Source organism: Nothobranchius furzeri, chromosome 9 (genome assembly GCF_043380555.1).
Source record: "Nothobranchius furzeri strain GRZ-AD chromosome 9, NfurGRZ-RIMD1, whole genome shotgun sequence".
Taxonomy (NCBI): Eukaryota; Metazoa; Chordata; class Actinopteri; order Cyprinodontiformes; family Nothobranchiidae; genus Nothobranchius; species Nothobranchius furzeri.
In genome coordinates this window covers 25764673-25781738 of record NC_091749.1, presented here as the reverse complement: position 1 = coordinate 25781738, position 17066 = coordinate 25764673, and the positions used below count along the sequence as shown (strand labels likewise).

At 44.6% G+C, this 17066-nt stretch overlaps 1 protein-coding gene across 1 annotated transcript in view; it reads right to left on the bottom strand.

Annotated features, from left to right (window-relative positions):
* Nucleotides 1-12904, bottom strand: part of LOC107381979 (solute carrier organic anion transporter family member 3A1) — a 61285-nt gene extending 48381 nt beyond the window's left edge. Inside the window, exons 1-2 of the mRNA XM_054732577.2 lie at nt 12371-12904; nt 10035-10494 (exon numbers count right to left, since the gene is read on the bottom strand). Coding sequence (XP_054588552.1) covers nt 10035-10494; nt 12371-12529 — 619 coding nt within the window. The 5' untranslated portion in view covers nt 12530-12904. The remainder of the gene's footprint in view (nt 1-10034; nt 10495-12370) is intronic.
* Between the last annotated feature and the right edge of the window lie 4162 nt (nt 12905-17066).

Below are 17066 nucleotides of genomic sequence, written 5' to 3'. Positions count from 1 at the left end.
CATCTCTCACTGCTCACCCCAGTCAGGATCCCCCCCTCCCATCACAGCAGTAAGGCCTCTAGCTAAGGCTGTCACGGTAACCGCAAAAATGAAATATCGCAATATGAAGAAACCCACCGCGCTGCATCATGGGCCACCGCGATTACTGAACTTGGTTCAACTCAATGATGCATGTTGAGAAGGATGGCTGCACTGGTATCAAAACGAAACGTTACTTCGCTCCTTTGGGAGCACTTTGGTTTTCAGTACGTCAGCTGCTGCGCAGCCAGAGTCCTTGGCCGAGACAGAGCTGCCACCAGCGGCAAAAAAATAATAATAAACGCTCAGAGACCTGCTGAAGTCCCGGACAAGCACTGCTTCTGCAACCGTCCCGAAGAGAGTTTGAGCCGAGCTGGAGCTCACTCGCTACCTGCAGGAGGAATGCATCCACCCTAAAGAAACCCCCCTGACATGGTGGAGCAACAACCGGGAGAGATTCCCTTTGCTCGCCAGCCGCACGCAAGTACGTGTGCGTTAGTGCAACGAGCGCACCATCCGAGAGGGTTTTCAGTGTTGCTGGAAATGTTGCCACCTCTCTCAGATCCTCTCTCAAACCGTATATGGTTAACATGCTGGTTTTCCTTGTGGGTAACAAGGACGTGACCGAGCTATAAATCACCGTCATTCGTGTGTGAAAGTGAAATGATAGTCCCCCCCCCCCCCCCCGCGCCCGGTACATGTAATTTTTTGTGCTTGATTTTAAACAACTAAACAAAATGGGGACTTGTTTCTTATTTGTTAGATGCTGCAGCCAAATTTGCATTTAAAAGCTTAACCTTCTCCTGAATTTTGTTGTTTTAAGTTCAGTCGGACTCCGACTGTCGGAGAAACAAACGTTACTGCGATCTGTGTTGTTACTGCCCTTTGATCTGCATTCAGTAACGTGTTATAAAAGAAGGCACGGCAATTTTAAATCTTTTTTAAATGTGTAAACATTATGTTTAGATAGTACTGCAATAAAAAAAAGTGCTGCAATAATATCGCACACCGCAATATTAAGCCACCCTGAATCACCGCAGGGGGAATTCCTCAACTGCAACAGCCCTACCTCTAGCCAAATAGACCTCTCACGCCTCTTTACTCTGCCCTCAGTAACTGACTGTTTTCTCAGACCCTACCTCATACTCCCTCACCTCTGCTTTGAACGGCAAACCTTTAATTCACGTTACCAAATAAATATTTGTTTTTCTTATTTCTGCATGTGCTGGGTCAGTTATTTGATACTAAAAAACAATTTTTTTGTGCATTGGGGAAGGCTTCAAAAATACAAACTCCTGTAAGTCCACGGTTCAACAGCAGAGGCAGACAGAGACACAAAGCCAACATAGCCTGTCCTGGAACATCTTCACTGGCTCCCTGTCATTTTCACAGTTCAGTTTAAGTTATTGACCTTTGTATTTAAATCACTCAACGACCTGGCACCTCCCTATCTCTCTGACCTGCTCACTCCATATGTGCCCACGCTCACGTTGAGGTCGGCTGACCTTTTGCTGCTGTGTACGCCGCAGATGCGATACAAATCGCGGGGTGAACGAGCATTTGTGCATGCTGCTCCAAAGCTGTGGAACTCGTTGCCGATTAGAGTTCGGCAGGCTCCATCACTGGCAGTTTTTAAATCTCATTTAAAGACCCACTTTTACGATTTGGCTTTTAGACAGTGACTTGTTTTAGTGTTTTATTGTGTCATTGTTTTAATGTGTTCTTAGTATTCATCATGTTTTATCTGCTTTTGACTGGTATTTTTATCTTCTGTTTTAGTTCCTTAGAATGGTCGCGTTTTGTTTTAGCCTGTGCAGCACTTTGGGCAGCTCCCATGCTGCGTTTTAAACGTGCTATATAAATAAACTATGGTATGGTATGGTTATAAACATTGTCTGTATAAACAATTGTATGTCCTATGAATAAAAGGTTTTTAATCTCAACAGGATGTAACTTGCTTAAATCAAGGTTCAAAACAGGTCCTACACACATGCACACCTTGAAAATGTTTAGTCTCCACCAGTTCATCAATCCAGCGTGTTTCTCGCATGTTAGCGGACAACAGAGTACCCAGAGAAACCCAGGCATGAGGAGAAAATGCTAACTTCATGCAAAATGGTTGTAATCATGTTTTAGACATGTAACCTTGAGACAATGGTGCTACAACAGCACCAGCATGCAGTTCAATCCAAAATCCTAACAGACAAAACAAAATCGTCCCTTTGCTCCTGTCCTGCTCGGCCTCAGCTGGCAAACAATTAAAGAAAATCAGAGAATACAAATGACTGGGGGTGAAAAGACACAGATTTCTTTTTTAAGATAACTAATTTATAAATTATTAAGATGGAAGCCTCAGCATTGGGGTCTACAGGAAGCCTACTCACACAGACCAGTATCTGAATTTTGACTCACATCACACACTGGAGCACAAAATGTCTGTCATCAGGACTTTACACCATCGGGCCGAGATCATTCCCACAAAGACTGAAGGAAAACAAAAGGAAGAGAAACACATCAAGAAAGTTCTACAAAATCGCAGAAACCCTAACTGGCCTTTGTGAAATCTACAAAGAAGTCTGGAAAAGCATCCAAAGCAGCAGCCAGCAAAGAAAAGGCGCAAAGGCACCATCATCCCATCTGTGGCAGGAGTCTAAGAGAAACTTAGAAGAATCTTCTCCAGTCACAACATCCCAGTAAACTTTAAACCCAACAACACCCTCAGACAGAAACGGGTCCATCCAAAAGACAAAAGACCCAAACAGAAGCTCAGTGGCGTCGTTCATGCAGCACTGTCCAGATCTTTACATCGAGGAAACTAAACAACAATTACACAAGCGCATGGCACAACACAGGAGAGCTACCTCTTCAGGTCAAGACTCTGCAGTCCACCTACACCTGAAGGACAAGGGACACACTTTTGAAGATAACAAACACATTCTGGCCAGAGAAGATAGATGGTTTGAGAGAGGAGTAAAAGAAGCTATCTATGTCAAAAACCCACGTTAAATAGGGGAGGGGCTTAGATTTCACCTTTCCAGCACCTATAAATGCAGCTTTGAATCTCATTCCTAAACAGTTTCAGTCTAGGTCACACCTTCCTGCATCTAATCAACACAACGACTCCCTCTCAATAGAGGCCAACGACTCATCAGCGGATGGAGAGGCGGGGTACTCAGAGTAGTTTCTGCTCATTAAATAACAATAAACAGCTACAGTTTATAAGCTTGACTCTCCCATATTCCAGTCAGAATCGACAAAACTCCTCGGATGAGAAGTGAAATGTCTACAAGAAACCAAAGAAGTCCAGTTGCCTTAATTTAAACCATTTTGGACATGCAGAGTCCAATTTACTGATGTGTGATCTGTGTTGTGACAAGCTCCCATTGTGCTTCTATGCTGGAGAGCGACAGTGACACAATGATCCCTGCTGTTAATCTTCATTTTTCTTCTCAAACTTACAATTTTAATACAAAGAAAACTATACATTTAATCCATTTACTGAACTTATTTTAATAGAAGCTCAGGATTTTTCACCTCCTGTCTTTCATTTTCTCCATCTGCCCAGATCAGCTAATCACAGGTTGCTGAGCAGCAAGAACAGAAATGGCGCAAAGCCTGTCTCTTGACTGTTTCCTTGGCAATTTTGATGGACACCATTTTATGCATGTAATGTCAACCTCCTGGTTGCTACTACCGCTCACAGTCCTCTTCTGCTGGTCTGTGAATGTTTGCTGACGTTTGCAGAAAAGTGCTTCGTTCGTTCTAGAGCATTTCGCTATTTGACAGCATGCAGGAAAGAACTTGCAGTTTCACCCCCCACTTTGCTGCTACAGATTCCTACTCTATTTGTATTTTCACAGTGAGCCATCTCTACCTCTGCAAAATGGAGACATGAGCAGTGATTCCTTAGATGAGAATGTGGAGATCAAGAGAGAAGACCAAAGTGAATGGGTTAGAGATAGAAGGTAATGTAACCCTGTAATGTACTGCGGAGACAAACTTCTATGCTTCAGGTCGCTGGGGCGCTGACAATAAAAGTTGATTCTGAAAAACAGGAAACTACCAGTAAAATATGAGGCATCATTATGTTTAGGACTATGGCATGCTGCATGTACACGCTGCTGTTGTGGTGTTAACCAGAACCATTGCAGCATAGTGGCACTGTTGCCTTGTAGGAAAAAGGTTGAAGGTTCAAAACCCAGCTGCAAAATTTCTGCTCAATTTCTGGGTTTCCATCCACAGATCAAAAACACGAGTGTTAGGTAGATTCACTGCATTGCTATATCCACAAATGTAGGGTGTTTTGGATAAAAGCATCTGTTGACATTTAGAAAAAACTGCAAATTATTCAAATTGTGAAATGTTATGCCTTGTGATTTCAACAACATAGAAAACACAAACTGGATTACTAAAAAAATGGATTTGAGTGTAAAATGAATTTGATGCTGAAATGAGAGACATGCACCCTTCTCCTGTATAGTATGTCGGAAGGGACGTGTGAGGGAAGAAAGGGACTGTGAGCTGAGGAGCTCTGCAGCAGGTGTCCGTCACTTCCAAATTCAACTCTCAGCACATTTACAGCAAGGCAATGCCCAAGTTTTCTCTATGATTTGGTAAAACTTAGTAAGTGCTGTCAGAGACAACCTGAACCAACAATTAGCCTCATCAGGTCAGACAGGAAGTAGCATTAGCCTCACCGTCAGCTGACCCATTCCATGTCGCCATAACCCTCCACATGAGGTGGAAATCAGGAAAACACATTTTGTGAGAATTGAGTTTGGAAAACAAATTGAATGGATTAAAAACTTCATACCAAATGTTAAAGTCCCACCATTCCAGTCTCCTGCTGTTGGTAACACTGCAACATGGTTCAAACCCAGACAAGCTCTTGAACCTTTTTGGATCTATATTCCCCTGAGAAAGTAAAACCACTACCTTTAAAATCCCAGAAGATCATACTTGTTCAGCACTGGCAGCATCAAACAAGTTCTGCAACAGCGTCTAAATCACAGCATCAATGTACATTTTTATAAGACATTCAGAACAGAGTTATATTGTCACCACAAGTAGAACAAATGGGGTATTTTAGTTTAATTCCATTCCTCTACGCAACAACATTAAAGACAAGCGTTGTGTCATCCTGATAAAATCAGGAAACAAGCTTCTTTCACAACATTCAACATGAAAGCAGAAACTTCATGCATCCAGGGGCGCAGATAGGATTTCCAAACTGGGGGGGACAAAATTCCAATGTACCCTCCCCCAAACACATACACACACACACACGCACACACACGCACACGCACACACACACACACACACACACACACACACACACACACACACACACACACACACACACACACACACACGCACACACACACACGCACACACACACACACACATGTACACATACACAAACTATTGCAAGCGCCTTAACTAGAGCTCAGTCAGTTTGTGTAATTTCATCCAATGGTTTACGTAAAAACTCACTTTTATATACGTGTTTGAAGCCATTATGCAGTGGAACGCTGGCAACAAAACTCTGCCTGATCAACACTATAAATGATAAATGATCCGCACTTGTATAGCGCCTCTCAGAGTAAGGACTCCAAAGTGCTTTACACCACAGTGTATCATTCATCCATTCACACACTGATGGGGATGAGCTACGATGTAGCCACAGCTGCGTGAGGCATACTGACAGACGCGCCCCACTATTTAATTCAGTCATTTGTTATTCTCCCAATCAATTACTAACCAAAACCTCATGCTTTATGCAAAACAAATGATTTTCAGCATACCAATCTTTACAGAAAACATAAAAGCCCTAAAAAACTGCACATAAAATATATTTAAAAAACAAAATTCACTTATCACTTAGAGCAGTAGTTCCCAAACTTTTCAGCCTCACCAACAGATGTTCCTTCGTATTTTTGCGTTATTTAGAAATTTTAATTATATTTGGAAAGTTTTAATTTATATATAAATATATAAATCTCTTTCAAAATTGTATATTTTACTTTTTTTATGACTATGTGGCACACTTGACTTCCATATCTAACGCATCGGCATCTGCCTCTTTTTACGGCTTTTTTTTTACATTGTCGCTATGTCTGTCACGTTAGCGGTGTTTTAACCATCATTTCTACATCCATCACGTCCCAGAGAAGGTTAAACAAACATCAAACCCAACGTTTGGAGCTTGTAAACTCCACACACCTCTCATGCAGCACCAGCTGTCTGATGCTGCAGCAGCGTCAATCTTCCTGGCTGGATGAGTGAATTTCTTCATCAGTCAATATTCTGCTTCATAATCAGAGTCAGTCATGACCAGACAAAGTGATCAGTCAACAAAGACCAGACCTGCCGGCAATTATACGTTTTATCTAATATTTGCACTCTTCATGTTGCGCACATCTCCTCCTCTCTCCGACTGGGAGCATCTCGGCGGGAAATGTTTTTCATACTCTAAAAACTCCCAAACTTTGCTCAGCCTGAAGGTTACACATCTCCACTATCCTCTGGTGTAAGGTAGTAACTTCATGAGGGATCATATTTGTAGATGAGACTTGTTAAAGTCAGCAATGAGGCTTTGGCGCTTTTAACGAGTAAGTCCCAACACTGACAACGATGTACTGAAACTAGAACCAACATGCATAAACAGACAGATCAGTCCCGCCTACTTACACGGTTGGTCTTTTTTAAATACGCAGTAATTGTTGTTCGCCTTTTTCGCTTCATCCTGCAAACTAGCAGCAACCACTTTGGCGCCTCTGGAGTCGGTGTTTGTTTACGTCATGCTTGATAGGTAATTTTTCATTTATCCCAAATTACCTTAAAGGACGACACACACAGAGAGAGTAGATTGATTATTCGTATTTTCCATGACTAGAGCTGAAACAACTAATCGATTTAATCGATTACAATCGATTATTAAAATAGTTAACAACTTTTTTAGTCATCGATTAGTTGTTTAATAATCACATTTTACCGCATAAAGTCTATTTTTACCACAATCTGACATCGGTTACAAGCTGTTAAATTTGCCGCCAGTGTGTGGCAGTAATGAGCCACTGATCTACCAGTGGAGCCGTAGAAGAAGAAACGAGCCAATAAGTGCCCTCGGTTTTCATGACGTAACACGTTACTGACGCGCATCTTGCTGTGAGAGATGGCAGAACAAGAAGAAATACGGAAGAAAATAGAAGCGACAAAACTGAAGAGAAACCCCGGACAAAAACCTCACGAGTATGGGAGCACTTCACTCTAGATGCCATGAAAAGACGGGTGACCTGCAAAATATGCAAAAACCATCTAGCATGGCACGGAAGCACGACGTCCCTAAGTGAACATTTGAGACGAAAACATGTGGGGGCTGATGCAGCAGAGGAAGCGCCAGCCCGGTAAGTAACAGAAAATAAACAAGCTAAATATAGTGGTCCATCACTACACGCAGATCAAATTTGGGACTTAGTGTTTTAGCTGAGTTCGTTATAGTGGATGTTAAACATGTTTTTTTGCCGCATCAGTCTACGGTGTTCTACTTCTGATTGATTAGATGCAATCGTGAATCTCCTCCGTGTTGTGTATCATGCGCTTGCCAAATTTAGCACGTCTGTTTATAAGAATGTTCTCGTTAAGAGAAAAACGGCACAAACCCATAACTATGTACTTCATTCAAAAAAGGACAACTCCGCGGAGAAAAATATACAGACGAGCTGTGTCCAGGTGAATATAACGCGGCATAGTTGTACACTTTCAATTTTTAAATACAGGAGAAATTCAGAAAGTAATTTTTTTACTATTAAAAGGCTGTTTTACTATCTAACGCTGTAAAACGCCTCACAACAAATTTTTGTCGAAATAAATGATCACTGTATATTGTTAATTAATTCAAATAATATAATATTGATTTAGTGTTGTAGTGTGTGTGCTGCTTTATTTTATATGTGTACTTATTTCAGTCTATTTGTGTTTCTTATGCAGAAAAAACATGCAACGATGGACAACTACATGGGGAACAAGACACTCACCCTCCAGCAATTCTACATTATTTTTTATGGAATTTAACTCTTATATTTTGATGCCAGAAAATTATTCTGGACTGATATTTTGCACTGTTTAGCTCATTTTACACCACTCACTGTGTTCATGTGCAATAAAATAGATTGCAGTCAACTGCACAATTCTCTTATGTTTTTCTTTTTCTTAACTGAAATGTATTCATCACTTGTATAGGTTAAATAGCTAAACAATAACAAACCGATTAATCGATTAATCGAAAAAATAATTGACAGATTAATCGATTATGAAAATAATCATTAGTTGCAGCCCTATCCATGACCCTTGAACCTGAAATAAACACACACAAAGAGGATTTCATTGTACCCCGAGTCCCCAAACAGTGGAGAGACGACGCAGGGAAAACCCCCTCCGAAGCTGGCCCCACGTCTCTCCCCCAGTCCTCAGTTTCCCAGGGGTTTTACTGACCAACAGGACAGAGAAGGCGGGCCTTCTCAAGTTACAGACATCACGATACCACATTCCAGAGATACCAATGAGCTTTGGCTCAAAAAGGAACATATAAAAAAAAAATACCCAATAATGCTGCATTCAATGTAATTGGAAAAAGGAGCTTCAAGTGCTTAACCTCCGATTTTGTTTTCTTTCTGGCCTTAGTTGGGGGGGACGGATCAGGGTCGATCTGAATCTGGGGGGGACAGATCCCCCCGTCCCCCACCCTATCTGCACGCCTGCATGCACCCTCATGAGTTACCACCTGGAAAATATTACTCAAGGTATAATTTCATTTTTCAAGCCAGGAACATGTCTCATCTGTGTGCATTTAGGGGGCGGGATTTATACTGCAGTCAACCACTAAGGGGTAGTCCTTTTACCTTGGATTCTACTTCCACCTTATGGTGGCCTGGCAAGCCATCCTATGTGAATACATATGGTCTGGCCACATGACCCTTAGGCAGAGCTTAGTCGTGGGGCAACATCTATGGTTGTCTTTCAAACTCTGTCTGCATGCTATTGGACAAAGGTCAACGGGGCACTGTGGAAGAAGATGCAAATACATCCTTGTTCTAAGTAAAGGACCTAAGTACCTCTATCTGCTCTTAAGTCCAAGTCTATATAGTCTAAGTTGATGCCAAAGCAGTTTCAAATGACCGTATCCATCTTAGTTGTTCCGCTCCATTGCATCACCCTGCCCACCAAACCGATAAGAGTGCTATAATTGGCATAAGTTTGCTTTGGCTACTTTCTGTCAAGATTTCTAGGTTAACCTCATGGTTCTTTCTCACGGTAAATCCACCTGCTATAGAACAGGAAAAGGAAGAAGGTGTTTTTCTATAATAATTTCATGAACACCAAGGCCCTGTCCCAATACTCGCACTCCCACCCTTGCGCCCCTCAATTCCACGTTTTCGTCCAGGGGTGTGAGTGCGTAGGGTGTCCTTAGCAACGCCCCCTTTTAGCACCCTTGATCCACATTTAGTTGAAGTCTGCATCATTAACCATAATCCACTGCAGCGTGGGAATTTTGAGAAGAAGGCAGAACAAAAACTCAAGTGCTCTTCTTGAAAATGTGTATTTTCAAGTATGATTAATGAAATATTACATATTTCATTATTGTGTACATATATGATTACTATCACGTTTCACTGTTAAGAAGATGCATTACATGTCTGTCGAAAAATATTGTTAACTGGTTACGGTGCTGGTGTGTATTTTTGGACATGCAGTGCGAGTATTGGGACAGAGCCCCAGAGCCAGCACAATTCAAGATGGCTGCCACAGCCCACTTTTCTTGGTAAACCACAAAAGTGGCTTTAGGTCTGTCCGCTTTATTAACACTAAGCTAAAATATGGTGTGGTAGTTGAAAGACATACTCAGAAATTAATAGAGAATAAGGTTGATGGATGGATGGATGGATGTGATGTAAATCTCTAGTTAACTGGTTTTTGGTACTTCACAATCATTCAGTTTGTGTTTCTGCATGACTCACCTATATACAATGAAGAGTCCTTCTTATGGACATGGTCATCAATGTAAGACACTCCTAAAGGCTGGACGGGCGTGGCCCCAATACCGAGCAGAACCTGGGCTCCGATCAGCAGAAGGTACATCATGTTGGTGTTGGAGCGGTTGCTGCAGTTAAACCCAGAGTCTCGATTTTCTGACCTGGATTTGTTTGAGCAGATGTCCCTGCCGTCCTCAGCATGCCATGAGTCCCCTGCCTCGTACTCGTACTGATGAGTCAGAAACTCTGGCAGAGCTGAAAGCAGTGCCCCCAACGCCATGACAATCCCACCACAGCCAATCAGACGAGGCCGGTGGGCCTTGGCCCCAAAGTAGCTGACGAACAGGATGAGGGCCAAGTTGCCGATTTCAAAGCTGCTAGCAATGACACCCACATCGGCACTCTGGAGGTTGAAACGTCTTTCCAGAGTGGTCAGAACACTTACCTGGAAACAAAAGACAGGTGCATGAGACAAATAATGATGGTTACAGCTTCTGGCCAAAGACTTCATGTCACATATTTTACTTTATGAGGTGTTTTTATGGATATACAAGAAAAGCTTCATAAATATAATCTAATTACACAACAAACACAAACTCATTTGGCCAAAAGCTGCTTTAAATACATTTAAAAAGAAAAGATAGCCACTCCTGAGCTTCAAAATCCCCTAAATCCTATTAACCCTCCCACTGTCTTTATGGGTGACCCCGCGAGGAAAGTTGACCACCAGGGGTGACCCTCACCCCTGCCACGTGGACCCAAGGGATAAACCATCAATCCTGCTCAGTGGTCAACTTTCCTCGCGGGGTCACACCTATTAGGACAGTGGAAGGGTTAAAGCAATAGAAAATTATCTTGTAAAAAAGTGATATACACTCATGGTCATTTCATTACCTACACATTTTTGATAGCTTGCTGACATTGATTATAAAGAGTAGAGTAAGCGTGGCTCACAGCATCGCAGTATGGCAGTCCCCCTTGTTTTTAGGGTCTGGGGGCCACAAAGAGAGTACCACTGGTCTAGAGCTGCAGGTTGGTCTAGCCACACCTCAGCCTTGGAGCCTCAGCGGGCAGGAACAGCCTTGTGTTATACCAATCACAGCGCTCCATTGGTTGGGTGAAAGACAACACCCATAGCTGAGATATGTTATTGGGCTGTGGCCAGACTTCTCTTCCTACTGCCACCCATCCTGCTGTACTGGGGGCAGCAGTAGCAGCAGTAGCTCAACAGGTTGAGCGGGTTGTCCAGTAATCGGAAGGTTGCAGGTTCGATCGCGGCTCCGGACAGAGAATTCTGCTGTTGTGTCCTTGGACAAGACACAACCCACCTTGCCTGCTGCTGGTGGTCAGAGGGACCGGTGGCGCCTGTGCTCGGCAGCCTCGCCTCTCATCCCCACCAGTGTATGAATGTGTGTGTGAATGGATGAATGATACACTGTAGTGTAAAGCGCTTTGGAGTCCTTACTCTGAGAGGCGCTATACAAGTGCGGGTCATTTATCATTACTTGATAATAATGGTGTCTCTTGGTGTCCGTTCAGGACAAACATAACTAATTAGAAGTTTGAAATAAAGTAAATCAGATTTTAATGCAATTCAAGAGAGCCTAACAGATGGAGCAGGCCTAAGTCTGGACCTGATGTGAGCTTTTGAATAAAGGGAATTGAATAGAAAAATTAAAGACTCCCACTGTGGGAAAACCAAAGTCCACCTGAGAACTCTGGTTGTCAAATGTTGACACACTACCTGCATGTCAGCATCTCTCTGATTCAGACACTTCAGGTTCAATTATTTTAAATTTTTCTTTTACTCTGAGGTATTACACATCATGCCCATACCACTCTGATGGAAAAATGAATCTTTTATTTCATAACGACTTAGGTCATAATTATCATTCTGTTGCTGCATTTGTCAGTAATTACATCTCTCTGATCTAAATATATTGCTATTGTGTGCAGCACAAACAGGAAATCTGGTTAACTAGAAAACACACTATTGTCTCCTCGTGTGGAGATCACGTCATCTTCTGGGCCTACCAGTGTCAAAGGCCCCCTGCATGATTTTTGAGATATTTGAGTGCGGAGCATACTGGCAGGTTGGAGAACCCTTTCGTTTCAGCTGCCCAGCCACATAAACGGAAAAAAATCCGACCATCGCGGTGACGCGGTTCATGCAGCCCGCAGGACCTGATGGATGACACGCAGCAGCTCATCCATCAGTGAGTGCACAGTGTCCCCGGTTTACTGGAGGACCTGACTCTATCTGATCGGAATAATATGGCATCAGCTGTGCGCCTGAGCCGTCAGAGCAACATCCAACTCACCAGATATGCGCCCACAGTGCCCTGTGCCAACATGAGCGCGCACTCCGCCAGCAGGAAAAGCTTAATGTTGGAAAAACAAGAGATCTTTTTCTCGTTATCATCCTGCTCCGGGTCGTCCGAGCTGTTCCTCTCCGAGCAGATCTGGGTTTTAACCTGCATCCTTCTGCTCAGGCTCCGGTCGGCATCAAACGGAGCAGGTCTGGTCTGGCGGAGAACATCTGGTACCGAGTAACGGGTGGTCCCACTGCAGAAGAAGATCGGAATCACGGCAGAAATGTTGAGTCACAGCGCCGCTGTCTAGTCAGATTTACGCGCAGTCCGTCAGACAGTCTGCCCGTGGCCTGTGAAAGTCACACTCATTAGGTTTAAATACGTAGGCGAAGCGTGTCGGGATGACGGAGTCTGCAGCGTAGCGGTGCGCCGTTCCCTCACATCCGGGATGCTGCATCTCGGAACCGATTTGGGTTTGTGTGCCAGGTTCATGATGCAGCTCAGTTCTGTTAGTGTTGCAGCCCCCTCCCCCACACGATCCATAAAGCCGAGGTACCATACTGAAAATCTCTGCTTCACTAAGAAGGAAAAATGCTAAAACCTGACAGTGATGACTTCATATATATCGTAATGATGTTTGAATAACCCCCCTGTGTTCCTATAAGAGTTACCAGTTGTTATGGATTGTTGTAAACAATCTGTGATAAAGTGAGTACTGCCCCTTTAAGGGAGGAGCTGCTCGAGTGTGTGTGTGTGTGTGTGTGTGGGGGGGGGGGGGGGGGGGGGGGGGGTTTGCACCGTCAAGGGTAAAGGAGCATGTTGGTGAGTGAGCTCTCGTTAATGTAGGCGTGGGGACGGCCAAAAAGTTCCTGTGGTTCTACAAAGCTGGGTGAAGTAATACAGTTGTGAAAGGGAGAACACCTGCCTCCTGAGCTTCAGTGAGTGTTACACTGGTGTCAGAAGCGAACTATGGACCGAATTGGCACAGGAAGTTGCTAGCTGACTCTGCACTAACACAGCGGCTATGTGGTCGGACAAGATAAAGAAAGAGGAGGGGTCGATGGATGCTCAGCTCCAACCAGCGATTCGAGCAGTAAAGGTTGGTTCATGCTTGACGCGTCCGCGAGGTCCGCGCGGCGAAATTGCGTCATTTTAACAACCATGCCCCTCCACCGCGCCTCCGCACTGCCCAAAATTTCCACAACGCGCACCTAGGAAAATTTCTAACCACGCAGATGGAGACATTTGTATGATTCATCTCTCAGAGATCACCGGTCCGTGATCAACATGTTAATAATTCTTGGAGAGAAATAGCTCGGAAAAGACGAGGATGCTGTTAAAAATGCTGGAATGCCATGTTGTAAACAGTAATTTTTACTTCTACTATGGTGTAGTGTTGGATGCATGCTGTAGAGCTCCATGCTGCCCCATTAAGTTTGGGAGAATATTGGCTCACCGCAGAGACAAGCCGCATGAACCATAAACGCTGCGAGTTGTGAAGTGCATTCCATCTGCGAGCCGCATCACCAAGCGGAAGGTGAATGCGTCAAGCATAAAACAAGCTTAAGGGAGACAGCACTGCGCCTCGCAGCTGAAGCTGGTTTTTCACCCAGTTCTGCTAGACTCGGGAGCTCTGAGCGCTGTGACCACAGTTTTTGCGGGATTGGGGCTTCCCCTTGTGATTCGCCGCCTCAGGACATAAACGTAGATGGCGGCGCCCAGAGCCGACACGTTGCAGCAGGCATTAAAACACCGAAGGTTACCGGGAAAACATCGTGGGAGGTGTTTATAGCTCAGTTTGGACTGTTAGCTGCAGCCGCTGGCTGGACCAGAGAGCATAAAGCACTACAACTGGCTCTGTGTTTATGTGAGGATGCAGCTGCTTGTTTGCTGTTACTAAGCGAGGAGGAGAGAGGGGACTATGACGCTCTGGTGGGGGCGCTGCAGAGATGGTTTGGTCAGCATGAACAGCCTGTGCGATCCAACACATTCTCACACCCAAGGCGTCAAAATATGACGATTCGGGACGCCCCAGAGCGTCAGGAGACGACGATCAGGGACACGCTGGGTCACGTGGCTCCGCTGGCGTCACTGACGCGCGCGGTCACACGGACATTATTTGACTAACCTTCCCCTCACCCCAATCCTAACCTTAAGGTCCATAAACTGTGACCTTAAGGTTAGGATTGGGGTGAGGGGAAGGTTAAGTTGTTCACAAATAGTTCTAATGTCCGTCTCACCACCAGCGTCGGATACTGACACTCTGGGACGATGCGTCAGCAGTTTGTCCCTGATCGTCGTCTCCTGACGCGCTGGGGCGTCCCGAATCATCATATATTGACACTTGGTCACACGCGTCATATTTTGACACCTTGGGTGTGAGAATGTGTTGCCATAGCAGACGCAGGCTGCCAGGGGAACCACTGTGTATTCTGGCCCATGACATCGAGTGCCGCTGCAGACGGGCATATGTCAACGTACCGCTTGCAGTCCAGACAGAACTCGCCCGGGACCAGTTCCTGCAGGCCCTCAGCCCTGCAGACCTCCGTGTTCAGACTCAGCTTGCATGCCCAGCCACATTCAGCGCTGCCTTGGAGTCGGCGGTGGAGAGTGAGATGCTGATGGGAGCCACCGGGGTAGTCAAGGACATGCCAGTGGTGAGGACCTACCTGAGACAGCAGAGTTGACTGTCTCTCAGCCACCCACCACTCGTGGTGGCTCCCGACGCAAACCACAGAACTGCTGGGGATGCGGGCAGGTTGGTCACCTCATCAGGCAGTGCCCCAGGCTCACAGGACTACCGGGAAACGGTCAGGGGCCAGTGTAGAGGAGGGTACACGGGCCGGTGAAATCATCGCACACACTGCCGGCGATCTGCTGTCACCTTCACCAAGAACGGTCATTGATGTTGGGTGGACCAGGGTGGGGGACTTCTGTCATATACCCGTTATGATATAAGGGGTGCCCTGTACAGCACTGCTGGACACCGGATCCAGTGCAACGCTGGTCCGGCCTGATGTTGTTCCCCCTGGAGCTGCAGTGCAAAGAACAGAGGTGCAACTGAGGACTGTCACAGGGGCCCTGGCCCCCATGAGAGGTAGAGGAATGTTCCACTTTAAGGTGGGGGGCCTCAAAGTGCCCTATACTGCTTGGGTGGCTGATGTGCAGGACTCCTGCATCCTCGGACTGGACTTTTTACGAACCATCGGGGGTGTGCTGGACCTGGTTAAAGGCAGACTTTTGCTCCCTGAGGGGGAGGGTGTCCAGCTAATTCCTCCATCGTCGCACCCACCCCCTCCTATATATATATATATATATATATATATATATATATATATATATATATATATATATATATATATACATATATATATATATATATATATATATATATATATATATATTCTCTGTAAACCCAAGAGATGGTTGTGGGTGGCTATCCCAGAAGATCAACAGTTTCTGAAATACACAGAAAAGCCTGTCTGGCACCAACAACCATGCCACTTTCAAAGTAATTTAAATCTCCTTTTTTTCTCCAATCTGAAGCTCGGTTTGAACTGCAGTGGATCGTCCTGACCATGTCAACAATCCAAAATGCATTGCGTTGCCACCATGTGATTGGCTGATTAGTCATTTGCATTAGCCAGCAGTTGGACAGGTGTACCCAATAAAGTGGCCGGTGAGCGGATATCCATGTGAAAAATATCAGGATAATTTTCCATATTGCCCAGACCTATTTATAATTCAAATCTAGTCTTGGTAACTTCACAACTGCAGCACAGGCTACATTGTGAAGCCCCCCTACAATCTTGTGGAGACCCCTTGGTGGGTCGTAGACTCCACATTGGGAACCACTGGTTTAGAGAACGATACAAATAATTTTTTTCACTAATGTTGCTGCTTCAGTGTTTGTACATGTTTTTTCTGATTCTCCATGGTTGTTGAAGCAGAACTCCCAAGTAGTTCATGAGTCTTCTATTGATAGTTAAGTGTCCGTGAGGATTTTTAGGTACTACTTTGGCTAAACTGTGAGCAAGTCCACTTCCTTGGCTGATGAGCTACATGACAGCTAATAACAACACTTTAAAATGAGCTGAAACCCATTATGGTGAAAGATAAAAAAGAGAAGAAAGTGTTGCAGTGATCTCCGTGTGATAGGTAATTTTAGATTTATCCCATATTACCTTAAAGGACGACACAGAGAGAGAGAGTAGATTGATTATCCATGAATCGTCATGCGAGAGCTGGGCGCAGAAGCCCCTCCATGGAGCTAACCAGCCCCCCTCTGTTCCTGGGGAAATCCTTCAGCTCACCAGCTCTGCATGCCCGCATTCTCCACCAAAATGTTAGTTTATTAAATGTGGGGTAATATTTAATCTCCATAACCCTGGAACCTGAAATTAACACTCTTGACAAGATGGAAGACATTTTACCCTAAGTCCCCAAAATAAAGGAGAGTTAACGCAGGGAAAAACCTCCTCCGAGGCTTTCCCCCCATCACTCCCAAGTCTCCTCAGTTTCCCAGGGGCTTTATTCAGCAAAGGATGGGGGAGAAGGCGGGGCCTTCTCAGGTTACAGAGGTACAGTTTTCAGTTGGAAACCCACAATCAACATCCTTGCTCAACCTTTCATGAACAGCCACAGTTGGCAAACACAGAGATTCATGAAGTGTTAACACAAAATGGGCATCTTTTAGGCCTCAAAA